Raw genomic sequence first — 27,157 nt, 5'->3', positions numbered from 1 at the left:
GCCAATCCAGGTAGGCGTTTCAAAGAACCTTTATTTCACCATTCTTTCAGCAGTTATGTACAAGTACAACGACACGGATGACCGGACTCCAGGGCCCTCCTGGACCCCTACAATACAACTCAGATGGTCAAGACAGGTCCCGCCTCACATCAACCCAATTAATTACACTCATCCTGCCGCTCAACCTCTACCCAGAAGCCCAGATGAAAACGTTTTAAATAATGAACAGCCTGGTTGGCTTGCAGTCTGAATCCTGGCTTATTTAATAGCATTCGAGTGTTATACTGTAAATAAACATTATGGCTAATGATTAATTAAATTCATTCATTATAAATACCAACCAGGTTAAATAATACTATTTTACTATCCTTCCCCCTTCAGGCTGGGGGTCAGATTCTTCTTTTCCTGGAAGTCATTTTCATGAACATATCCTCTAGTGTTTTTTGTAATCTCTTCCTTCACCAACTGTACCCAAGACTCCCTCCTGTAAACAGAGTGAGGACCTGCACCCCTGGAAGCAAGCTCATCCTGGGGTTAAACCAAAACTTTTCAGTGTTTGCCCCCATCTAAGTTTTGCAAAACACCACCTTCTTCCTGTTCTAGACTCCAGGGCTAGAGAGCCTTGAACAGATTTCAAACATTCAGGAAGTCATGACGATTTCCTATGCCTCATGCACACTCCTTTGCCCACCCCTGAGCTTTTCTGACATTAACACAGAAGCCTGCCTTTCTCTTGTCACGTTTCTATTTCCCCCCACTCTACTGAAAATAAGATCTGTCCTGACATAAGAAAAAAGGTAACTGTTAAATTTGCTTTTTCCTTTAAGTTTTTTCTTTCTCTGTAAGATTAGCAAAATATCTTACACTACCTAAATTTTTTCCCTTAAATAAAAGAAAAATGTATGCAAAATTACTACAATAGACACTGCTCAATGCCACTACTGTCGGTGGTTTAATTAGCACACTCCCCCATTCTTTCACTGAAGTGCAGAGACCCAGAAGGTAGATATTCTTAAATGCATCAATGGGCATCAAAGAATGAGAGTTAATTCTTTAAAACAACTTTCAGGGTTAATTTCTTTAAAAAACTGACAACACATAACCCCATAAAAACATCCACATTAACCAAGAAAAATACTCAACTTCAATACAAGCTGAAAGAAAAACGGGTCTATAGAAAGTTCAAGTTATACTCCAATGCACTAAAATGGAGAAAGGAGTTTCATCCAAAGAAATTGAAAAGTTGTCTTCCTACTATTCATCCAATGTCTAAAGTGAAAACTTACATTCTGGTCTTTGATTTGCTCCAAAAAATACTGTAATACAGGTATTGTCTTGATAATTCAGTAATGGGCTCTATACAGATTCATCAGATTAAAAAATAAACAAGGGCTTCTACCCTGCACCCCAATGACAGAATAAAGATCATCTCCGAGCAGCAGGCAAAGTTATTTAATACATGGTCACTCCTCAATAGCGCTGGCTGTACCAGTCGTTGTTGTTGACCTGAAGGAGCTCTGTGACAACCTGCAGGATGTTGTAATTGTATTTCTTCAGCAGCCTCAGGTTCAGCTGCCTGTCACAGAATCCCATTTCAAAGAGATGGGCCATCAGGGCTGCTGTCTGATCTTCGGAAACTATTGGCTGTGTAGTCAAGAAAAGCAGAGTAACATTTTTTGTACAATTTACATGTTTATCTTGTAAGTCATACTTATCCTTCCAGATTTATTCAAAATATTAGGTAGTTACTTGCAAGGGTATGGCACTGCTGTCCACCTGAAAGTAATGGGTCATCTGAGGGGGGAAGAATGATGGGGAAGGCTGTTTTGGATGAGGTATGGTTTGTACTCGAAACCCGGCAAGTAGTAAACTATGCTGAGAATTAGGAGGGAGCTTCAAAGGGGCTTTAATTAAGAGTATTCTTTGGCCAGATGAAAGAAAAGATGCAAACAAGCTCTGGAAACCCTAAAATAAAGGAAATTCTGATGATGGGGCAAGTATAAGGGAAGAGACTGGAAGTTACTATTGGAAATTTAGTCAGGTATTCAAAAGAGCTGGACCAAAAAACTGCATGCAAAATTATATTCTGGGTGACCTTCCTTGGCTTTTATTTTTTTAAGAATAGAAGTAATCCAGATAAGAGGGAACTGACCTTCATTTATCTTTCTTTGGGTCAAGCCTTGTGGTGGACATATAACCTTCCTAAATCCTCGTTAACACTTGCAGTACCCTAACTCTTACCATTTACTTACCAACTGTTATCAATTCCCTTATTTATGAAAAGGGAGATGACAGAATACCTCCTATTTTGCAGGATTGATGAGAGAGGATGAAGATGAGAAAGTATGTAAATGTGTTGAGCACAATCTCTGGCACTTCCCTCTACACCTAATTCCACTGTTCCCGTCTGACCTCTTATTTCAGAATAAATTACCCATCCTTCTTTCCAGGTTAATCCCTTCCACACATACTTTGCTTTGTATCTCATTACACCACCTCAGAAATCTTTTTCTATTAATTATCCTTTAATCTTGACTGTTAATCTTCGCTACTGGCTCACCCATCTTTAAAAATGTTGCCATCTGTCTACGAAGTGTGATCACAAAGTATGGTGAATGTTTAAATAATAATAAAAAAATGTATTACGGTGGAAGACACATTGCCATTAATCCCCCTCAGAATACTCCGTCTCTCTTCAAACACTTATCCTATAGTTCTTGCCACTTTCTGAAGCAGTTCTGTAAGTCCTCTTTCGTGTCTTTAGTTGTGCTGCTGTGGCTGCCTCAATGTCCTGAATCGAGTCTACACGTTTACCTTTCATGGTCATTTTGGCTTTGCAGAAGAGCCAGAAGTCACACGGTACCACATCCAGTGAATAAGGTGGATGAGGACACACTGTGATGTTTTTATTTGACAGAAATTGCTGGACAAGAAGCAATGTGTGACATGGAACCTTTCCCATTGTGATCAACAAATAAGATGAATGCTATCCAACAGGAAGGAAGGGGTCTTCAATATGGGAAGCTGTGTGTCGAACCTTAGTAACAGTGTGTGACAAGTTTCAGCTTGTTCGGTGCAGTCAGTCAGGTGTGAACTACAGTTGAGAGAAGATGTGTTTTAAATTGTGCCATAAATCATCCTCCATCACAACGCTCTGTGTCACACATCGCTTCTGGTATATCGCAATTTCTGTCAAATAAAAACATTATGATGTGTCCTCGTGCACCTTATTCACCAGATCTGGCTCTTTTCCAAAGTCAAAATGATTCAGGACATCAAGGCAGAAATGACAGCACAACTAAAGACACTCACGAAACAGGACTTCCAGAACTGCTTCAGAAAGTGGCAAGAACAATGGGATAAGGGTGTTTGAAGCGAGGGGCAGTATTTTGAGGGGGATTAATGGCAATGTGCCTTTTACTGTAATAATTTTTTTAAAATTTAAACATTCACCATATTGTTTGATCACACCTCGTATGCAGCCTAGCTTTCACTCTTTCTCTCTTCGTAAACCAGCTATCTGAAAGCGAGGCATACTTGCACTCTCCAAGTCCTCTCCACCCGTTCACATTTCTCTGCGGCATCTGGCACTTTTGCCATCTCCTCCTCATTGAAACTCCCTTCCCTAAGTTCCAGCAAGAACTCTGCTCATGTGCCTCCAAGTTCTCAGTCTCTTTTCAGGGCCCTCTTTTCCATGATCCTTAAAAGCTGCTTCTTGCTTTACCCATACTTTCTGGAAAATCTCATCGAATCACATGGCTCCAGTCACATAACCCATATACAAGTGTGTTTATCAGTTTATCTCCAGGCCAAATCTCTCCCATGACCCAGATGTACTACATATCCAACTGTACTCTGGATAACTTAACCTGGCTGTACCTCAAATCCAACACGACACAAAACTGACCTAATTTTCTTCTCCTCTTGCCCAAATATATCCTTCTACCTGCATGTTCATTTAATGAATGGACTGTTGATAGCCTAAGCCAAAAACAGGATTTATCCTTGACTTCCTTCTAGCCATTTAATCACGGTCTCCAAGTTCTCTTCTACCCTTCTTTTCTACCTACACATGGATTCTCAAATGGATTTGTCAGTTCTACCAGCCTCTACACTACAGTGATCTTACTACACACAATTCTGATCATGTTAATTACTTCCCTAAATCCCTTCAAAGGCTCCTCCCACTAGCCTTAAAATAAAATAAAATCCAAACCACTAATATAGCATCCCACTTACATAGTTAAGATCTTTTCTCTTCTTCTCTTCTTCCTCTTCTCAAACCAAATTCACCTTCCAGACTTATATTTCCAAGTCCTTTTACTGGCTACGCTGTCTACAATGTCCTTTTTCTCTCTCTTTCCTGGCAGTTATTTTGTCCTTTAGAACTCAGTTCAGGTATCACCTACCAGGAAGCCTTCCCTGGCCCGACTCAGGGGCCCACACCAGGGTGAGGTGTTCTATCTGTCGAGAACAGCATCTTATAAGATGCCGACCAGTATCTTATACTCGACTGTAAATGTCTGTTGTTTCCCACTGTCTATGGGCAAAGACTGGTGTCTTACTCATCTGGTAGCGTTGGCACCTGGAAGAGCTCCCACACATAGTAGGTCCTCAATAAACGTTAGGTCTTTTTCCTTTCCTCGCTTAAGAAACTTGGCCAAAGTCATACAGCTAGAAAGTGGTGGTGCTGTGTGTTAACCAAAGACTAAAACTGTAGAAAGGAGAATTTCTACAATGCCATGCTACTCTCCAACCCAGACAGATGCCGTCATTTTCACTGATGACTTGGATTTGTTTCTGGAAAATAAAACATGCACTGACCTGTGCAGTGATTGCTGGCCCAGCAAACAAGGCCTTGTATGCAGAGGCAGCAACAGACAAAGCCCCCTTTACAAATCCTCCAGCAATGCTGCTCCCATGGTGGTGGTGCCTACGGAGGAAAACCAAATGATCTCCCTAAAGAAACACACACCATTATCTTCCTGTAAGATGGTCTAGGCTCCAATCCTTGAAAGTAAACAAGATGTCCTTGAGAAAAAACTCAGATGTAAAAAGAGGATGGAATTGTTTGTGTATTAGTTTTATAGATAGGGTTTGATGGAGGGCCCAGCTCTACCGCTGTTAAGATATGGGCACTGCAGAAAACATGCCACTCTGGTGAACATGCCAGCTTTCAGTCCAAGCTGAAAATTAATGTGGTCAAGGGCACAGTGGGGCATTCGTAGTCTGTCTGCTCAATTTTCATCTCAGAGAAAACACCTCCCAAAAGAAATGAGATTTTCTGGACGCTGCCAGGAGCCCACCTTGGCAGTGCTCTGAGAGCAGAGGCAGGTGTGTCTAAGAAAAAGTGACTAAGATGCAGAGTGGGCTTGACCTTCCTGCCTTCTCCTCTGGTACTAAGGGTGAACTGAATTTAAGGGCACTTCTTGCTGGTCTGGAATGTGAACACTCTTAAACATCAACTTTAGCCCTGTTTGGTGTTGCTCATGAGTTCTAGGAGAAGAAAGAATAAGGAACGATGGCTCTCCCCTGCTCTCTGGGGTGGCCATGCTCTGAGAGGCTTGTTTAAGCAAAAGCAACACTAGGATGACCCTTGCTTCTGAAGAAGAGGTTGCACAAGGTCCGGTTACCTTGAGTGGTCACAGCTCTTCTGTCTGCAGTTTACAAGTCCTGATGAGCCTCTGGGCTCTAAAAGCAAAAGAGCTGTTGGTTAGATGCAGCATCCGTAAGCGCTTAGTATTTCCTACCTCACAACAAGGCTATTTTTGAGGCAGGTGGTAATCTGATCACAGTATGTTTTTGTTTTTTTTAATTTGGGAAAATTTTCAGGTGCTTTAAATGATAAGGAAAATTGTCCAGAATGCAATGCAAGGTGACTGGTTATTGAACCTGGAAAATTAATTCTATAATCTTATCATACCGATTTATTAGTTTTTAAGTACTTTTAGGTTTTGTTTTTGAGGAAGAGTAGACTTTGAGGGTCTACTCACAATTTCAAGGTGCTATTCTCCTTATTTTGTAGATAAGGAAGCAGACCTGCAGGTGTTATAAACCTGCTGAACCACTGCAAGGTCACACAGTGAGGACACGTGGAGCTGGGGCTAGAACCTACACTGGTTTGGCTCCAAAGCCTGTGTTCTTTCCACTACAGCACAATGCCGACCTCTGTGAGATCTCATGTAAATAAACATTAAGCTAGAGAGTAGGGGGAAAAAAAAAAGCCTATGAGGGGGGAGAACAGAAAGAATGAAAGGGCAAGTTTCTAAAACATGCCAAGAACCACAAAGATAGAGCGCCTCTTTTATACCTGGTTTCCATGAAAAGGGAGCACACAAAGAGAGAAAGCTCAGCTTGGTCATTACCTCCTCTGATCTGATCAGGGACTGAAGACACTTCTGGTGTGGTAACTGGGAAATCCACTCCTGGGGAGCCATGACGCTGTGCACGAGGAGGGCTCCTTCAGAAAGACACAATATTGAAAGTAAGTTGAAAAGGCACCCGTGGTAATGGCGAGGAAACAGTGAACACAGCACAGCAGTGCCCAATTCTCTCTAGAGGCTTCACATTTCGGATCCAGATCAAATGTCTGAAATTAGGGATCAGGTGAGAAGGGCTCATTCCCCTTCTGGTTTTCCTCTTCAGCCACAATCAAGCTAGAAAAACTGGCTTCCGTCTAGTCACTTCCCCTACATTAAGTGGTGCTGATAAAGGGAAATATCTAAGCTCCCTGGGAGAATGGTTTAGTCAAGGTTTCACCATTTTCCGTGCTATGAGAGAGCAATGACGCAGACAAATCCAGTAGAGAATGAAAAATAACTTCTACCTGGTTTTATAGTATACTTCCTCCATAACAGATTAAACTTCCCAGTTATACTTTCTTTGGGGTAATACAAAATTGAGTTCCTGCTGCCTTTGCCCATGAATCAACAGAACAAGGAAGGACAGTCCAGGGATGTTTGTATTTGCAAATTGGCTCTCCACGATCAAAACATAAGTAGATAGATGACACTCAGATAATTAAGGTTAGCTAAAACAAGTACTGTTTTGAATCCAGAATCCACAAATACTGGAAGTACAACTTTTATTCATCTAAATTGAGACTTTACTATGGGAAATAGTCTCTTCCCATACTGACAAAAACACAGGTTTTTAGATCAAGTTGATTCCTCTCTTTATTCCACCTCTGAAGAACAGCCCAGCCGAGGGGGGTGTGGATGGTACCTGGGCAGCCGAGGTGGAGGCCCTACCACCTCTGGGGTTAGGGGCACTGTGTCCAGAGTCTGTGAGGTCATGAGGATGTCATTGATGCTGTGCCCCTGCGGCTGGTTCTCCCCTCCAGGGGGTCTCTCCGCCTCGACTGGTTCCTGCCCAGCCTCAACCCTAGGCTCGCCTTCAGCCCCTCGCTCCAGGCCTGGCTGTGAGAGCGCGGAGCTGTACATGGAGTCCCCTAGGGGGCGGCTGGTGTCAAAGCACTCAGGTAGGATGATGATGTAATCCTCTGAGGACGCAGAGGACTGACTCTGAACTTCATCTTTGAGTTCATCCTCCTCTTCTTCCTCCTCCTCCTCCATGACAGCTTCTTTCTCAGCAATATGGACAATCTCCTCCCTCTCGTCTCCAAGTGGTCCCTCTTCAGGTGAGGCAAATTTCACTAAAGGATGAAAGCAACCAATTTTAAGGTATAAGCGAAAAGCAGGTCCTGGTGCTACCGTTATCTGGTGAAACTTTGTGGGTCATGAGCTACAATTACGCAAGTCGGAGGAGAGGGATGGATCAGAGGGGAGGGGCTGCTGCAGGAACCACAGTCAGGGCCATATTCTACGTCTGAAGCCTATGCAAAGCAGGACAGAACCGAAGCTCACAAAAATAAGGTAGGCTTTTGAGAAAACACGGTGAATCTTAAAACAAGGAGGCCCCATCCCTTTCTTTCTTCATGTGATGGTTAATATAATGAGGGGGGGGGCAAAGCAAAATTGATCTTCTAGCTTACGGCGCTATAAAAAGAGAAACTGTTAGGTGGTGAATATTGTAGGACGGTATGCCTACTTTCCTCCTCCTCTTTGCAAAGTAACAAGCAATCATGGTAGAAAATTGGCAAAACATGGGATGGCTGAGGGGAAAAAAAGTACCTATAACCCTAGAGATAACTACTGTGAACATTTTGGTGTTAAGTCCTTTCAGGGTTTTTTGTTATGTATTTGTACATAAGTGTGTGGGGGGCAAATGTGTATTTTAAACAAAAGTGAGACAAATCATATTTAAAGGTGTAGGTCAAACTTCATTATAATAAACACAAGAGATTTCCTGTATTATTCTGATGAACTTGAAAATTGAATTTTTGGATAGTTCTCGAAATACACAGTATTGGTTCTACCTATCTGGTATCTAGAAATTTCTGTTACAAAGGAATTTATTACAGCAGAATTGAACCCTGAGAAACTTAGTCTGGTAGTCCTGCTTCTGCCCACTATTTCCTGGCTTGTTGCCCTTGGAGAAAGGAGACAACTCAGCTGCCACTGGGGCGGTTTCTGCTAAGCAGCTCTGTCAACTTACAGGAAGGCTCTAGGCAGCACGACTGGCTGCTGTTCCTGTGTTGTCTGCAGCTGTAATTCTGTCCGAGAAAGTGCAGAAATGAGTTATGGTGGCTGCTTTACTCCTGATGTTATCATTAAAACGGCCATGTACGGTATGTGGAATCTAAAGAAACCATGATCTGAATTCTAACAAAGCTCACCCTACCTCCACTGTCAGTGAAGAAGAGCACTTCTACCTCCTCACGTCTGACAGTCACAATTCAGGCACCACCCTGCTAGGAGGAGCAATTCAGGGACACTCACTGAGCAGTGACTTCTGTCTGCAAGGTGGGTTGTGGTCAGGGGCGGCATCCAAGGTAAGGGATCGGATTACAGTCTCACATACAAACTGGGTCCCACTCAGGTCATCTTCTGACTCCTCCATGGAAGCGAGATTGTCAGCCTTCCTCTTTACTGACACTGTGGAATCTGAAAGACACAGACCTTGTCTGCACTTGGTGTTTAAAGTGTTGAGGAGCTTTCTGCAGTCATGTACCCACGCTGACGCTATGCCATGGAATAGCTGTGATCTGTGCCATGTGAAGGGGAGGAGACTTGCAAATATGAGACGCTACAGAAAACCTATTCACACGCTAAGGTCAGGTTAGTAGGGGGGTATGTGTGAAAAAACAGGGTGTGCTATGGAAGAGGGCGCAAATATTTTACAAATATTTAACCCCTTACCAGGAAGTGCTTTAAATCCCGCCCCTTCACTCTCTTCCTGTATCTGCCCCAAGCCTGGCTTCTCTATCAAAGGACTGTCATGTGGCAGAGGAGACATGCAGGGAGTCATATCTGGAGAATAAAGACAGGAGAACCATCAACCAAGAGAAAGCATCACATCGTCAACAGTCAGTGTCCAGAAGCAGCAGCTCACAAGCTTCTTGCCTCCTGCAGGGCTAAAGTAAACCTGGGTATGTTTCATTGCCTGTTGTAAAGAATTTCTCCAGACTATTAGGTGCGCAAGTATCTCAAACAGACCAATCAATGCAGAAAGGATCATAAATAGTTGTTTGGCTTGGAAGGCCATGGCCAAGACAGAACTATGAAAGTAAAGGAACAAAAGAACACAATAGCTAGAGGAAAATGGGGAAGAGGGTCCTTTTACAGGGGGAAGGCCTTACACAAACTTTATTGTTGCCTGACAGACAACAGGGAAAAGGAGAAAAATGGACCCATGGGTATAATTTTAGTTATCACATCCTGGGAGAAATTCTTGCCATCTACTTCCTCAGAATAAAATCCTAGATTCTAGAATCTAGGTTGTAGTGCTTCTGTGCCTATTAAGAACATAAACAAGGTGAACTGAGGGACAGTCTTACCCACAGGGGTGTTGTGGGGCACTCTCTCCAACTCTTGGACAATGTTTATATCCAACAGCTCAAAGGACAGCAGATCCTGGGAGAAAAAAACAAACGGCAATGTTAGGCTACCTGCACTCCACACTGGAGCCACACTTTGTCTTGATGGGACTTGAAGGCCATCAAGCTCCACACCATCCTAGATTCAACTCTGTTCTAATTCATGACTGACCTCACTCAAGTGAAAACAAGAAGAGTTAAGTGGGAACTAGACATTCAAATAACCAAATGGCAGGAAAGAGAAAATGCAGTTGGGGAAAGGTGAGCCTGTAGGCAGAAATGAAGAGGCAACTAAAGGAAGTTGTGGCGAAGCACAAGATTCTCAATTCAAAGAGGAAACACCTAGTTTAGAAATTGCTTCCACAGATCGCCTTGCCATGCAATGGATCTCACTGATTCAAAGTGGGCATTGTCGCTAACTTTCTGGGTACCGTCTGTGGCTACACCACCTTCTCTTCAACAAGGTCAGCACTCTTTCCCCACTGCTTTCTGTCCCTTCCCCTCAAAGCGTTCAATCTTCCACCTGGGCAGTCAGAAGGTCCACAGATGGGATGTAGAGCTCCCTCTCGCTGGCAACATTTTTTGTCTTCTGTGGGATGCAGGTTCCTGTCCCTTCTGACTGCTCAGTTTCTTCACCAAGCTGAATTTCTTCTTTAGCCAGAAGAAAAGCTTCCTACAGAGACAAACCATGGGGACAAATTTTAGGCCCTTAACAGAACTCAAAAAGGCAAGCTGACAGTTGCCTCCCTAACAACAAAACACTGCTGCACCTCTACGTTTTAAAACGTTTTGTTCCAATATCGTTTTAGACTTACAGGAAAGTTGCAAAATAGTAGAGTTCACTTATCACCCCCTTCACCTAGCATCCCAAAGTGACAACTCAGATTAACCATAGTAACAATAGTCAAAACCAGGACATTAACAGTGGGTAACTGAATTTAAGTAGCAGACACTCTTAAAAAAGTGCACAACTAATACAGAGAAGTTGCCTGAACAAAAACAAAAACAAAAAGCAGCGCACCAAGTAACAGCCAGGGCAAGACTTTATTAGTACTTTGAGAACACACACAAGGGACACTCAGGAGAGATGAATGTTAAGCAGCAAAGCCACAGGTCCAGCAGTTCCACAGGCCAGCCAGGCAGCCCTGCTTTCCCTAGTGCAGCAAAGAGGCTGGCCAGGCACCGTAACAGAGAGATACACAAGCACTGAGGGATGCCTGCACCAGATCCTAAGGACACGCAAATAAAGCCCCCGATGAGTAGGCCCAATGTAAGCATATCCACGTTTTGCGGGGAGGAGGAGAAGCTAGCCATTCCAGATTTCTGAAAGAACGACCATTTGTGTGTGAGCGGGCTCTTTTAGTTCTGGTCACCCCTTCAAATGCTCACCTCTTGCTCGCAGGTGAGATCACCAGTTTTGCCTGAGCTGATCATACTGCTTTCAATGTTACCAGAGCTCTCCGTGGAGGGGAAAGGGTCCACTATGATACTGCACCAGACCCGAGGCCCAAACTGCTGGCCTTTGTGAGAAAGACGCCAATGGGAAGTGTACGTTCCCTCCAGGGCTGGGGCAATGAACTCCACAGACACAATTCCCACATGGCCGGCCTTCAGGCAGGGAACCAAAACATCCTTCTTTTCTGTAGAAGCCAAAGTTAGGTTTCCCCACATGAACTTGAGCTAAAAAGAACAGTGGCAACAGAAAGAAAGCTTGTCAGCTGAACACTCTGTCACTTCAAATCATTTCATCTTCACATTTTTGCGGGAAAAATACCTTTGTGTCTGTACTCCACTTTACATTTCCCGTATTTTTCATCCTCCAGTGTTTGATAAACTTGGTTCCTGGCTGAAGGTGAGTCCCATCAGGCAAATTCTCATCCACAAATGCTGCACTGAGGGTTGGCATAACTGGGGCACAGGGCTGCAAAGGGAGCCTGAACAGAAATTCAGATACTCAGTCACTTGCTGTTGGATGTGATGGCTCCTGAATATCCAACACCGGTTCAAGAAGCTGACTGTGACTCTTGAGGATGTGTAACGCATCTGCCTTAAAATACTAATAACTTTAAAAAAAACAGAGGGCAGATCTGACTCCTGAGCTAAAAAGCTATGGTGAGGACAAATACAAGGTCCATAAATAAAACTACTAGAGAGTCAGGCTCTTAAAATATTTGCTCCTTTTGCTTCAAATCCAGACTGCCTCCAGTGAAGAGAGGTCACGCCAGCCAGTTCTGAGCCTATCTTTCTGAAGAAGGCAACAGAGCAAGTGTCAAAAACAACTACCTAACCACTCTTTAAGAATGCTAGGATCAGAGAACGGGAAGTTTTAAGGGTTGGGGTGTCAGGGGCTGCCAGTAAGTAAGACAGAAGTTGGCTGAAGGTCCAGTCTTACAGGGCTGGACCTCAAGTGTGGCTCCCACCCTGGCCCTGGGCTTACATCAGGGTGTTAGACTGCAGCAGGCTCTCGGGTCGGCCCAAAGGAGACTTGGGGCTCTGGAGTCCATGGATCGAATTCCATAGATGAATCTTCCTGTGGAGTTTAAGCTGCTTTTTAAGTTCCTTGACCTCTGCTTTACGCTGTTTCTTCTCAGCTCGCAACCTTTGCTTTTCTGCTTTAAGCAAGTTCTTGTCAACCTGTTTCTGGAGCCTGAGAGATAACAAGCGAGTCTTAAAAACAAACCTCACAAATAATCTTGAAGCTATTTTGAGCCACTTGTAGTCTCATCATGTGAGCTTGCTGTTTAGTTTCTTAACCTCTTCCTATAGTTCTCATTTCCATTTCATTAACTTTAAATAACTGTCACCATCACTGCGTATCAATTAGAAATGAACAGGAACTAAGGAGACTATTTGTAGTTTTGTGATTCACAGTCTGTCACCAGAAGCAAGAAGCCTATCAAGAACAAGCATCCTATGTACATATGGTTTACCTGGCTTGTTCCAGAGCAGCAGGAAGACGAGGAGTAGAAAGCCTTGAGTGAGAGAACGGTTCAGAGGAACCCTCAACAGGTCTCCGCAACTTTAGCAGGACATGGTTGGAGTCATGGGCATATGGTCTTGATTCACAATCTTCACAGATATTGTAGGATGGGCAGAGGCTATGGGGAAAAGAAGGGCACAGTGAGAAGTTTCTGAGGGAGATATGAGACCAGGCTTCCATATTTGCTCTATTACCAGCTAGATGCCCATCTGAGCATGCCACACGACTATGCCATGTCTCCATTTTCCTCATTAATAAAATGAGGACAATAATATTTAACCTATATCTATTTCAAAGGACAATCGATGAGAGGAAACAAAATATGAAAGCATTTGGAACAACGGGGAGAAAATTTTTGGTGATCTGTTGCCACGCAGCAGCCTACCCGTCTGTCTCCATGTACCTGCCCCTAAAGAAAGGAGAGTCTGTGAGACGGATCCTTGCAGGGACTTTGCTTCACCTTTGTGTTTGCACCTTATGTCTCCCTGTTTGGCCCCAAAAAAGATGGCTGGTCAGCCAATGACGAGTAAGATTCCCCATGGGAGGGAGGGGGGGACAACTCAAGCCTGGCGCAGTCAAGTGGGGAGCAACAGGAGAATCCATGGGGTTCACAGAGGTGGGCACAGCCCCCCACCTTCCCCAGGCTAAGGAAAGCCTCTGCCTCTGTGGCTGCTTTCCTTCCCAAAACCTGCAAGGGAAGTGATTCAATGGTGTGCTCTCCATCTATTCATATGCATATAGGTTTTGTCCCTTGGGGAAGTACCAACATCCAGAGACTTACAGTTCAGCTGCCTGCAGGCAAGGGTGATTGGCTTGAATCAGTTTCCTATTATGATGTATAGGATTCACAGATCTTGAGACTGACAAGCTTTATCTCCTTTACTGCCCCACCTAACTCATAAAAGTTAATGAGTGTAGCCCGATTAGGCCCCCAGTCCTTGAGGCTGCAGGTCCCTCAACCCGTGGCTACTGTCTTTTCTTAACCCTGCGCCGCCCTCCTCGTTCCCCACAACCCTCGTCGCGCGACAGTGATCTAATTTTGTTTTGGGGGACATAATTTTGTCTGGCTCTGTTAATTCAAATGTGTATCTGAACACAACAATCTGAATAGTTACCTTTCAAATAGTTATTTTTTTGTTGTGGGTGAAGAATAGCTGGTTTCCAATCCAGAGCTGTTGTATCTGATGCTCAGAGATAGAGTGCACCCAATTTCCCTTCGCAGACCCTGAATGCCAGAAGGCCTGTTCTAGGGTCTACCAAGAGCTGTTCACCCCCACTACTGCTTACCTGCACTGGTAGCGCACACCAAAGATCCTCCTTTGGCAGCTGCTGCAAGCAATATGCCAGTTGAACTGATTTTCTGGCAAAAACAGTGTTTCGTCTGATATAGGCATTGAGACTTCTGAGGGACAGGAACCCAAGGATGGGTTCTGGAGGACAAGCTTCTCATGTAATTTCTGTTCAAGCTTCTCAACCGTTTCTTTAACCACTTGCTCTCTGAACTAGAATACAGAGCAGAATATGGGGGGGGGGGGGGGAGGAATCCCTTAGTTCCAATATTGGAAAAAGCACAAAGATATCAAATAGACCTGAAACCTTATCATCTCTGATATAAGAACAGGAGTTAACAGCTATTGAACAAGTGGACAGAAACATAGCAAAAGAAGGTCTATTTCTTCCACAGCTAAACTGGTTCAAAAAAATATCAAGAAATCCTTTTGATAAATAAATCTCCAACTTTTCCTTCTCAAGCATAGAGATTTGTCCCTTTCCCTTACATACATCCTTACAATTAAACTTCTCCTTTTTCTGGTACAGCATTGCACAAGTTAGGAGCTTTATTGACTAGAACTGTCTAGTTTGGAAATTATTAGCTCTCAGAGGCAGCAGCCATCTGAGTTTGGCTTTCTATTTCTACCACAGTCCACATATTGCTGCTAAAACTCAAGCCAGAGAGAACACTCACTGTCTCCAGGTAGCTCGTGAACCAGTCTGGGGGCTTGTCTTGAGGTTGGTCTGTGTCACATGGAGCAAGTGGAAACTGCTGCAAGAAAACACAATCCAACATCTTGGAGGTTACTTCTATGTCTACTTAAAGGAAAACAAAGTCTCTGTGTCACCCTATTTGCCCTCTACAGTACTACTACTGTTATAAGTTTCAAAAAGTCAGACAGAGATGGTCACCGTAACTCCCAATCTCCAATGAAGGGCTCAAATCTTACATACACCAGAGACGATGAGACATGATTAGAAAAATTGTAGAGACAGGTCCATTCCCTTCATACCTGTGCTGCAGGCTCCTCTGGGGTCTTCATGTCTGATCCCAAGATTCTCACCAGTGAAGAATAATGTGCAAGTGGCTTCTTCCCTGCCCTGGCAACCGGTTGTTTTTCTGCCACAGCTGGCGGTGGGGCTTCGTCAAACACATGGCAGCCTTCATGGACGTGCATCTGCAGCTGGTTTCCCTGCTTGACCGCCATCTGACAGCGCACGTTACGAAATAAAAACAGATCGTGATTCTCCTTTCCCAAGTGAAAATTCAAAGAGGTGTGGTGAATTATGCTGGAAAATATGTTTGTTTTATTAAATCAAATGACATATACCATGTTAATACTCAGCTTCCTATTTCTTTGCCAAGAATGTTAATTAGGAATAGTTTTGTTATTAAAAACACAAAACTAGGTTTTTAGTGCAGTACTTTATTAAGTGAGATATTTTCATTAACTGGGTTACTACTTTTCTGTTTAACTGGTTTTTATGTAGGACTTCAGTTATGGATTTTAATCTCAATTTTTCAAAAAAAGTCAATCCCAGCCTATCAGAACCCAAGAAACTTACAGCTATATCCTATAATTAAGCATTTATTTTCCCACTAAGAATAGTATTTTGGAAAGCATGATTAAGTGATCACCTCTTTTTGAAGACCATCTTCTTAAAAATCCTATTTTGAAAATTCCACTTTAAGGAGCACTGGCGGTTCCATGAAGGTACTCCAGTATCTAAGAGATTAGGGGTCAAGTCCATGGGGTTCTAGCTTCCCCCACTTGTCACCCAGTGACAAGAACTATTCTCTTTCCTTTTTACACATTAGTCTTAAGATTCCATTTTAAAATACCATCCATGGCCAATAAGTTTGAAAGATATTATTTAGATCAGTGATCAGTAAACTTTTTAAAGGGCCACATAAATATTTCAGGCTTGCAGGCCATACAGTTTCTATCAAAACTACTCAACTCTAGGTGGCTGGATGGCTCAGTTGGTTAAAGCACAAGCTCTGAACAACAGGGTTGCCGGTTCGATTCCCACATGGGCCAGTGAGCTGCGCCCTCCACAACTAGACTGAAGACAACGAGCTGCCGCTGAGCTGCTGGATGGCTCAGTTGGTTAGAGCGCAAGCTCTTAAAAACAAGGTTGCCAGTTCAATTCCCCCATGGGATGGTGGGCTGCACCCACTGCAACTAACATTGAAAACGGTGACTGGACTTAGAACTGAGCTGCGCCCTCCACAACTAGATTGAAGGACAACGACTTGGAGCTGATGGGCCCTGGAGAAGCACACTGTTCCCCAATATTCCCCAATTAAAAAAAAAAAAAAAAAAAAAAAAAACTACTCCACTCGGCTATTGTAACACAAAAGCAGCCACAGACAATACACAATGAATGGGCATGGCTGTGTGCCAAAAAAATTTTATTTATAAAAATATATGGCTAGCCTACTGGCTATAGTTTGCCAACCCCTACTCTAGACTATAAATCAAGAAGCTTTTAATAAAATGTGTGGTAGAGACTATGGAAAAAATTGCTCAAGAAACGACTATTATGGAATGTTTCCAAATATAAACATAGGATCTTAAATAGTAAATAGTATTATATATAATATATATACAAAAAGTCTTGCTTCATGGGGCAAACAGGCTTCTACAAACTCTAGACTGCCGAGGTCCAAGATTTCTGACTGAATAGGTAAACTAATAGTGACTGTGTGAAAGGTAGAGAGTTCTGAAGATTTTAGAAGACTTTTTTAGTGAAACTATTGTAGCTTCTGAAAATAAGGAAAGAGAAAAGCCAGGAAGAGTTAGACAAGAGTGAAGGGGTGTGGGAGGACAGCATGTCAGTACAGTTTAAAAGCAAAAAGGAAAGAGGAAGACCACATGAAATTGGGCAGATGATAAATTATTACCGTGTTTCCCCGAAAATAAGACCTAGCCAGACCATCAGCTCTGATGCGTCTTTTGGAGCAAAAATTAATAAGACCGGGTATTATATTATATTACATCATATTATACCCAGTCTTATATTATATTAGTCCTGGTCTTACATTATATTAAAACCAGGTCTTATATTAATTTTTGCTCCGCATTAGAGCTAATGGTCCGGGTAGGTCTTATTTTTGGGGAAAGACGGTAACAGAGATGGATATCTCAACTAAGAATTCAGGGAAGGGCCTGAATATCCAAAACCAAGAGACTAGCAGGTAAATAAGGATTTCTGAGTAAAAACCAAGAAGACATTGGCTAAACTGTTGAAACCAGAGTCACCCAGACAGCAATTTTGACCAGAAACCAAAAAGGGTAATTCTAGCTCCCAATTAAAAAAAAAAAAATCCTGGGCCGGCCCGGTGGCCCAGGTGGTTGGAGCTCCGTGCTCCTAACTCCGAAGGGTGCTGGTTGGATTCCCACATGGGCCAATGGGCTCTCAACCACAAGGTTGCCGGTTCGATTCCTTGAGGCCTGCAAGGGAGGGTGGGCTCCACCCCCTGCAACTAAGATTGAACACGGCACCTTGAGCTGAGTGGCTGCTGAGCTCCCGGATGGCTCAGTTGGTTGGAGCGCATCCTCTCAACCACAAGGTTGCCAGTTTGACTCCTGCAAGGGATGGTGGGCTGCGCCCCCTGCAACTAGCAACGGCAACTGAACCTGGAGCTGAGCTGCGCCCTCCACAACTAATACTGAAAGGACAGCAACTTGACTTGGAAAAAAAGTCCTGGAAGTACACACTGTTCCCCAATAAAGTCCTGTTCCCCTTCCGCAATACAATCATTAAAAAAAAAAAAAAAAAAATCCTGCCTTGCTCTCCCTAGACCAAAAGTGATTTTGGAAAATAGCTTAGTCTTAGACTAGAAATTCATAAAGGATTGTCAAACTTCAACGAAAAACCTTAATTACAAAGATAATAATGAAAGGACAGGTGGTACATCTTAAAGAAGTGACCTTGAAGAATGCCGAGGAATGCTCTAATTCACCACTGACAAATGAGATTGTTTGTTAACTGGATGTTTTGCACTTTCTCCCATATTATACTGTAACATTCTATAAGAAACAAGGTAAAGGAGATGACAGATGTCAACCAGAAAGCATCATTCCAGGGAGTTGTTTGTATTTTTAAATGCTAGGATGGTGGCACCAAGACCATCAATGAGATGGAATAACTAAAAAGAACTTTTGCATTAGGAGCTGCCTTTTGCTGAGTGGTATGCCCTACTCATTGTAGTTTCCCTAAAAATAGGTTTTGCTACGTTTATATTCATTAGTCTTTCCCCATGGCTAATGGAATTCACGTTCAAGTTTTAGTCAATGTTTACTTGAAAATAAGATGCAATAACCATTACCTTAAGTGCTTCTTCATATTCTCCTGAAAAAACAAACAACAGTGATACTTTTTCACTAGCCCAAAAGATTCTATTAAACATAGCCAATCCTTACTTTTAAGAATTCTTAGCTTACAGTCTTTATACCTAAAGAGCTACTATCTTTTTGCTAACAAACTCCCTTCTCATCCCATTGCAAATAGAAGCTACTTGCAGGTTAGTTCTCCCCAAATCCCTCTCTCTGTGCTACTGGAGCTTTCCAGTTACAAAACCTCCAGCCAGCTCCTTCACAGTAGGCTTAGTGAAGCTCAGGACTCAAGGGGGTTAGTGGGTAGTGTTAACACTATCATGTCAGCTGGTTAAAATAAGCTTTGGAGGGCTAGCCTGGGAACCTACACTTCAAATGTAACATTGTTCCTGTGGGAAAATGCACTCCAACCTCTGAACAAACCACCTGTTTTATAAACATGTAACTCCTAGAATACCACTTGTTGATAAACTGACGTTAACATATACCAAGTCAGAGAGAAATGCAACACCAGGGGAACAAGTTGAACTGGGAGGCATATTTCCAGAAGATTAGCTTCTTAAATATAAAAGAACCTCCCACTAGAGTTGTCCTTAGGCTCTACTCTAAGGCACCGACCTATATACAAAAAACTGCTAGAAAATAAAAATCTGCTACGTAACTAATACCCATGGATGAGTGAGTACAATGTCAATTTATTGTATACCAAATTCTACTCCGAAAATGAATACTGTAACACGATTCAGTGTAAATGGAAATGCATACACCCAAGAACAGATTAAGGCTTTTAATTTACCTTGACTGTTGATGGAGACCTGTAAAAGGAAAAAAGCAACAGTGAAGTATAAACCTCTCATCAATTGAGCATTTCTGTTACTAGACCCAGCTCACAGGACATATGTAAAACCTCAGGTCAGGGCTTCAGCTTTTCTAGTATCATGGACTATTTGTAATTAATAATTATAAAATTTTATTGCTTGACAACTGCATCCTCCTCTATTTCAGGCACATGAGGCAGCAGCATAATATAGTGGTTAAAAGCCTGGGCTCTGGAGCCAGAGGGTATGGAATGAACCCCTATACTACTACTTCCAAGCTTTTGTGACTTTGGGCAAGTTACTTAACCTCTCTGTGCCTCAATTCCCTTATGGGTAAACAGAGATGATAATAATGTACCTAACACATAGTATTATGACTAGACTAACACACTGTAACCACTCGATAGGGTTTGCCATTATTTTTATTATTATAAACTAAATGGCAGCTTGTGATATATTTTAACTTAAAATCACTATAGATTTTTAAGTTAGCTCTGATTTTCTTCTTCAATGTTGCTTCCCTATTTCTCAACTCCATCTCAGATGCCACAATTCAGCTTAGAACACGCAAGTATCAAACACATTTAAACCACTACACAAATGAGATAAACACTGTCCTGAACTTTTTGAGTCCCACACCAGTCTTGAGATATAAGATCCCTATTCTGGATACTTGCTCAAAGGTACCATAATATACTTTACCTCTTCATTTTCCTCATCCAGGTATTTTATTTGAATAGTGTTCAGATCAAATGAGACTTTTACCTGCAAGTGAAATGTATACACTATATGATCAAGATATCAAAAAAAGGCAGCTTGTAACAGAAACCTGTAAGTCATAAAATATAGGATGGGCACATTTCACTACATAAAAAGTAAACATTTTATATGGTAAAAACACCATAAACAAAGGCAAAAGGCAAACAATGGACTGGGAATATTTGCAAATCATAATAGACACAGAGTTAATATCTATAATATACAAAGATAATATATGATCTGCAAAACTGCTAACATAGGATTAACCCAGATAAAAGTCGGCAAAAACATACAGAAATTTCGAAGAAATCAGATATGCCTAACAAATATATGAAAAAGATGTTCAACCTTAATGGTAATCAGAACAACGCAAATTAAAGCAATGAGATGTCATCTCAACAGAATGGCCAAAAAAAATATTAAAGCCATAATATCCCATGTTGTCAAAAGTTTAGGGTACTGTCACACATATTTCTGTGAGATGCTATAATCGGCAAAGCACCTGGCAGTACTCATTAAAATTTAAAATCACATGTCTTGTGACCCGTTAATCTCACTTTGGGAAACTCTATCCTATAGAACAGTGCATAAGTTGTATATACAAAGAGCTATCTCCTGTAGTTTCTTATAGTGGTTAAAACAAAACAAAACAAAACAAAACAACCTTTTGACCTTGAGGGCATCATGCTAAGTGAAGTCAGTCAGACAGAGAAAGACAAATATCATATGATTTCACTTATACATGGAATCTTAAAAACAAACAATGAATTCAGAGATACAGAGAACACATTGGTGGTTGCCAGAGGCAGTGCATGGTAAGTGGATGAAATGGGTGAAGGTCAAAAGGTACAAACTTCCAGTTATAAAATTAGTAAGTCCTGGGGATGTAACGAATAGCATGGTGACTATAGTTAATAATACTGTATTGTATATTTGAAAGTTGCTAAGGGAGGAGAACTTAAAAGTTCTCAAGAAAGAAAATTGTAACTATTACGTTGTGATGGATGTTAACTAGACTTATTGTGGTAATCATCTCATAATACACATAAATATAGAATCATTATGTTGTACACCTGAAACTAATATGTCAATTATACCTCAATTAAAAAAACCTAGAAACAATCTGGTAATAAAGTATGGTTAAATTATAGTACAACAGTACCAATAATACCATGGACAATCTATAGCTTTAAAAAGAAAGAGCTTAGATCTTTATCTGTCCATTGAGAACTATGTCTACTATAATATATTGTTGGGTAAAAAAGCAAGCTGCAGAATAATGTTTGTAGTATGAATATCTGTATGAACATAGGAAATATGGGTAAGTGCATACAAGGTTGTTAACATTGGTTACCCCAGAGATGGGAATAGTGGATGGTGGGAGGGGGCTAAGGAGGGGTATTAACTTTTTCTTGATATGTTTGGATTATTTCACTTATAATGGGCACACATTATTACACTTTCATAATTTAAAATTTACAATAAAGAAAAAAGGCAAGTTGTCAGCTCATTTAACTATTAGGAAAAAAGATAACTTTGATTTTCAGATCATTTGACAAATAAGATCCAACTTTCTGGATAATGAGCTATGTAGGACAGTATAAAAAAGTATTTTCTGGAAGACAGAGGAGTACATCAGACAACCTTTTGCAGTCTCTTCACCATTTCTTTTACCTTTTAGTTACCATAACACATAACCAGATAAAAAGTTTTTACCAAAGGGTTTTTGTTAGACAAACAGTGATACAGGAAGTAAAACATTCACTACTGCAAACCAAACAAGAGTACAAAGGGCAAACCAAAAAAATTTAAAAAAAAGGGAATAAATGAGCTGCTGTCTAAGCACTTGTAGGAGTTTTGTTTTGCTCAACTTTGAGATACTCAGCTTCTGACCCAGCAATAAAAGCAATTGATTAGTTCTTGCAAAACACAAGTTATATATACCCTTGGTGGTTTACCAACCACAGTAACATATTTGCTCTCAGGCAAGAGAACATTCCTCTGGGGCCTGGTAGGGTGGGGCCTGCACCAATTCATTCCTCAGACTGTTTCTAAAATTAATAGGTTTACTAAGTCCTATCTCACTTAAAAAAATAACTTTACCTTTCCCTTCTAAACTAACGGAATTTATTTGTTCTCTTTACCAAGGCACATCTCCTATATGAATACTTAACCCTTGTCAAACATAATTTTCCAAAAGGCCCAGAAATGGTAAATATGACAGATTTTGCAGCTATGAAACAACACTGCTAAAAATAGCTACCCTTAGGGGGAAAAAATCTATAGTTAAAAGATGGAGAAACAAAGTTAACACTCACCATAGCTTCCACATCAGCCCAAGTTGTATTTTCTGGATCGGAAACCAGAAAGCTTTGAGTTTCATTTTTAAAAGTCACATTTAGAGTAACCTGTGGTTCCATGCTGTGGGGCTAGAGTTGAGAGGGTGGGTGAGAGAGAGAAAACACATTAGAAAGGGTTGCGTGCTGATTGCATAAACATATTCAACAAATACTTGTGAGGACCTAATACAGGCTGGGCTGGGCTAGGAGGTGACAGCAGCGAATAAGACAATGTCTCTGCTCTTCTACTTACAATCTAGTGGGTGGTTTAAAACTAATCTCAAAGTTAAATGTTTGCTGAGAGAATGTAAATTTTGGCCACACCCACAGAAATCATCTAACATTTATAAAATCCTTTAGGATTTTCTGAAACTTTACAGTGATTGGTTAACTAACACATACCTACTATCTGCTAGTAGCAGGATACCATATAAATAAATCAGATTAGGTCTCTACCCTCAGGGAATTTAATTCTTATAACTTGAAAGCAACAGTCTACATTTTTCTTAAAAAAGCAGCTTTTGCCTTAATTGAGCAACCCAGGTTCTCTACTAGATCAATTTTAATAATTTAGAGGCTAAAACACTACCCAGGAAACTACACTGGGGTAGCATTCAACACCCTTCATCCAGGTTCATCTGTTTTTGGTAGTCTACTTTTTTCTTTTATGGAGAACTTCAAACTTCAAACATACATAAAAGTGGAGAGTAATGAACAACTCGAAGTTACCCTCACTTCATATACACCCCTGCATACCTACCTCCCCCACCATGTGGACTGACTGTAGTTAACTCATACTTTAACCAAACTACAGTAATCTAATTTTTAAAAAATGATAATTATGGGAAAATTTAAACCTATGCAAGAGATTGATATTTAATAAACCTCTATGGACCTATCAGCTATCTTCTATTAATTAACATCAACTCAGGACTAATCTTGTTATAGCAATACCCTTTTCCTACTGGATTACAATAAAAAAAAGGCAAGCTGTCAGACAGCCAGCCATCATTTCATCCATGAAACAATTAGCTATGTATCTTTAAAAGATAATAATTTTTAAAAACATAACCGCGATGCCATTATCATGCCTAAGTTAACAATTCCTTAACTGAATGTCCATTCTGGTCAATTTATATTTAATGATTTTGTTTACTTATGAGTCCCTAGGTTGGTTGGTTTTTATGATTTTATGAAAAAATAGTTCATTTAAATCTAAATATAAGTTGTAATGAAAAATGTCAGCTTTTAAACATATTCATTAACAAATCTTTAATAAGCAGTTACAAGGGCCAGATTCTGATCCAGGCACAGAGACAGATGAACAAGATTAAGTGCCAGGAGTTTAGTGTACTGGAAATGGGAACACAAAGGCTGGAAAAAGTTTAGTTCCAGACACAGCTCTGGCACATTACTAGCCATATACCCGAGCAAGTCATTTAACCTCTGAGCTTTAGTTTCTTAATCTATAAAATAGGTCTACTGTCTCTGCTTTCACCATCTCACAATTTTATCATAAGGATCAAATAAATATGTGTATGCAAGTTCTTTTACAATGTTACTCAAACATAAAATTATTATGTCAGTCTTTAGAACTTAAAATAGTTTTATTTTCCACAGTATAATGCACTGCCCTGTAAAACAATACAACTGACACTGTCATTAAAAGGACCTTGACGGTCTGAGGATCTTTTTTAAAATCAGACAATTATCCCCCATTTTTTTCCATTCTTTGTCTCCATCTAGAGCAAAGTTCACCACCAAAATAATACTGGTTTCCAGCACCAATCCTGCTGATTATCTAATATTCATTCATATGGAATGCAATTCTTGGTTGGGGTCCTTAAAACTTGGACAGAATTCCTGTCAACTCCACAGAATCTTGGGCAAAATCAAGGAAATGAAGTGACTGATTCAGTCCGCCAAAGTGGTTACGCTGAGACCGTCTCACTTTTCAACTTCAGAGAAACACACTTCCACACTTTTGAGAGTCCAGAAGGAAACTAATCTTCCTTCCCTTTTCTCAAATTACACAACTGGAAATTAGTTTAGACACTTTGGAGCTCATCCAGCTAGTCGGCTGATGAGAAAACAGGAAGTGGGGGACGCTAGCTTGGCTGGATCATATCCAGCTCTTCATAAAGAATTGCCTATTTCCGTTTGGCTTATACGTGGAAATTCTTTCAGCAGGAGCATTAATCTCGAACTTGTGGAAACACCAAAGCTATGGATAGGCCTATCTGTCCCTGCTGCTTTAAAGCCAGTAAAGTCAGGAAGCTGGGACCTAGGCCTTCGGCTTTCATAACTGGCATTATTATAAGTTCATGCCACTGACTCACCTTTGCTTGGCACAAGTCAGCTTTTCCTCTATGTTGATTTTTTCAGGATACCAAAAATCTCTTTAATGAAGCAGACCTGGAACCTGAGCTTTGATTACTGTCTCCCCCAGAAGCATCTACAAATTATCCCATTAAAATGTGTCACCCGAAAGCTGGGTGTTTGACAAAAAGGAAAAACGGTGTCCTAACTCCAGAGGACCCTGACCAAAGAGACTTCCCTATGAGGTTCTCAAAAAGCAGAGGCGGATGGGGTGAGGAGGCTGTGTAGGTAGTGTCACGTTTTTTTTTTTCCTTGCAGACTTCATCCTAGTCTTCCACTTATCGTTTCCTAGCACTCCAAGTCCCCAAGACAGTTTCACCACCCCCTAAGGGCTCTCTTGTTTTCTCTGCCTAGGCCCTCTCTGTGCCGGGGAGTCTCGGCCTTCCATCAGAAGCGGGCGTGCTGAGCCACCCACCCCACATCCCTCCGGTGGCATCTGCCCCTTTTTGCCCCACAGAACACGAACGGCTCTCCTATGCGGTCACTGAAAAGATCGACTGCCCCCAGATACGGAAAAAGTCGTCCCTCTTTGGAGAATTCCTCCTTTGAACTTCCCCAAATCCTCTCAGTGCGACGTGACCCCACCCCGAGGTGACCGCAGCGGCTTTCTTACCAGCTTCCCGGCCCACGGGGGGCGCCTGCGGGAGGTCAGTGCAGAGACCGTTCGCTGCCAGCTCTGCTGCTATCCCTGCGGGGTGAATCTAACATGGCGGATAGAGACAAGGCCTAGTCCCTGGATCTGTGAGTTTCCGAATAAATGATTGGCTCTTACCACTTGTCCCTCAAAAGTACCATCCTGTTGATTGGCCGAGAATACATTGGTGGGGGCGGGGCAACACCGCCTGAACGCCACAACAATAACAAACATTGGGGCCGAGGGGCGGAACTATGAGTGCGGCCCCGTGGGCGGGCGCAGACTTCCCTTTCCCAGGTAAATTCGGTGCCCACTGCCTTCCCTTAGGTCACTGACCTTAGAGGACTATTTACCCGAGACTCCCGGGGCTGGGTGGGAATTGTAGTCTTCCTAGGACTTGTACGTTCTTTAGCTTATTCTCCGCTTTCATGATACGAAAACATAGCACTCCAATCCATATCTGTTGACGTGTATAAGCGTGCGAAGCTTTACAGCCTATCAACTGGATTGCCGCTAGAACTGTGCCCCCTGCCGGTGTGGGAAGCTCCTCTCCATCAGTTTCCAAGGGACACTGTGACGAAGGCCTTTTGATCCGCAATGCATGCTGGAAATGGTAGTTTTTACCCCACAATCCTTTTATTTACCTAAACTGGAGACTTCCACTGCAGCGGAGGGTGAGGGAAAGGGGCCTCTTCTGGCAAGTGTTGTAGGTATTATCTTGTGCTCATATTCGGGCCTCAGTGATTCCTACCCTGGTACAGCAATTTCTGTGACATAATAAGCCGCCACCGGAAGCGCAGTGGTGACGGGGCGGGAGTCTAATAGAAAACTCAGGGAGAATTCCTTTTCTTCCGTCTCTTTCTAATTACGTAACCCAGGGGAAAGAACAAATGACCAATCGGGATCCCTGAGAGACTCTCGGCTCTTTCTGCTCCGCCCTTCCGTAACGTGTTTCGTTCTTGCATTCTGAGTGGCTCACGCTCAGCCGCCGCGGCCGGTTTCCGTAGCAACGAAAAAGTGCGGGAATTACAGATAAATTAAAACTGCGACTGCGCTGTGTGGAAACTCGCTGAGCTTTCTGGACCGCGGACGGTTCGGGGGTCTTTTCATAAAACTGGGCCCTTAGGCCCGGGAAGCCCAGACGCTTTGCTTTGGGTAAAGGTGAGAAAGCCCTGGGGAAAGGAAAGGGACCCCAGGGATACTTCGGGGGACAGATGAGAAACAGGTGTAGAGTGAGTGGGGGAGAGGGGACCTCTAAAGGAGAGCAAGGTTGGTGTTATCTGGCAGGGGCGGGCGGAGGGGAAGCCTAAGACATCAGGGGAAATCGTGGGGAGAGGGGTGCACTTTGTGGGTCGCGGGGTGGAGGGAGGCACCAAGGATAAGGGGTGGTGGTGGCTGGATGTGTCCATGGGGGAATCCTGATAGGTACTGGAATATGTCTTGAGGCGGACATCATAATACGCTGGTGTATGTGAGAAAGGGAATCTGAGTAAGAACCGGGCAGGAATGTGTCTGGGAAGAGGAGGAGACAGAATTTTGCTGGAGGGATATAGCTCTTGAGAACTGGATTCACATGCGTTTCTGAGAAGGGACCAGAGGGGCGTCAGTAGTCACAGATGCTGCTGGCATGGATGTACCTGAAGATCCTGAGATGAATGCAGGCCACTGGTTAACGCTGGGGAAAGACAAGGGTGGG

General features: G+C 42.3%; 2 protein-coding genes across 7 annotated transcripts in view; one reads left to right on the top strand and one right to left on the bottom strand.

Moving 5' to 3' along the window:
* Nucleotides 1-11: 11 nt before the first annotated feature.
* Nucleotides 12-26,257, bottom strand: NBR1 (NBR1 autophagy cargo receptor). 4 transcript variants are annotated; one of them, XM_019747685.2, is made up of 21 exons: nt 25,798-26,257; nt 22,428-22,538; nt 20,053-20,115; nt 19,329-19,347; nt 18,526-18,548; nt 15,203-15,397; nt 14,884-14,961; nt 14,205-14,419; nt 12,868-13,035; nt 12,375-12,584; nt 11,712-11,871; nt 11,327-11,617; nt 10,461-10,610; nt 9,899-9,974; nt 9,261-9,371; nt 8,841-9,005; nt 7,225-7,654; nt 6,366-6,460; nt 5,634-5,691; nt 4,825-4,933; nt 12-1,644 (listed from the first exon to the last, which is right to left on the bottom strand). In XM_019747685.2, the coding sequence occupies exons 2-21, from the start codon at nt 22,527-22,529 to the stop codon at nt 1,471-1,473; spliced, it is 2,892 nt and encodes a 963-aa protein (XP_019603244.2). In that variant the 5' UTR covers nt 22,530-22,538; nt 25,798-26,257; the 3' UTR covers nt 12-1,470. The 4 variants fall into 4 exon arrangements, with proteins under 4 accessions (XP_019603244.2, XP_019603243.2, XP_074176369.1 ...); XM_019747684.2 differs by lacking the exon at nt 25,798-26,257 and adding an exon at nt 25,441-25,598; XM_074320268.1 differs by lacking the exon at nt 25,798-26,257 and adding an exon at nt 25,441-25,550 and having other exon boundaries at nt 15,203-15,479.
* Nucleotides 26,257-27,157, top strand: part of BRCA1 (BRCA1 DNA repair associated) — a 51,498-nt gene continuing 50,597 nt past the window's right edge. For all 3 annotated transcript variants that reach the window (XM_074320267.1, XM_019747814.2, XM_074320266.1), the window contains exon 1: nt 26,257-26,622. The gene's annotated coding sequence lies outside the window, so the exon portion shown is untranslated. The remainder of the gene's footprint in view (nt 26,623-27,157) is intronic.

Source organism: Rhinolophus sinicus, linkage group LG15 (genome assembly GCF_036562045.2).
Source record: "Rhinolophus sinicus isolate RSC01 linkage group LG15, ASM3656204v1, whole genome shotgun sequence".
Lineage (NCBI taxonomy): Eukaryota > Metazoa > Chordata > Mammalia > Chiroptera > Rhinolophidae > Rhinolophus > Rhinolophus sinicus.
Note: the sequence above shows the minus strand (reverse complement) of the source record. Positions and strands in the feature narration are given on the sequence as shown.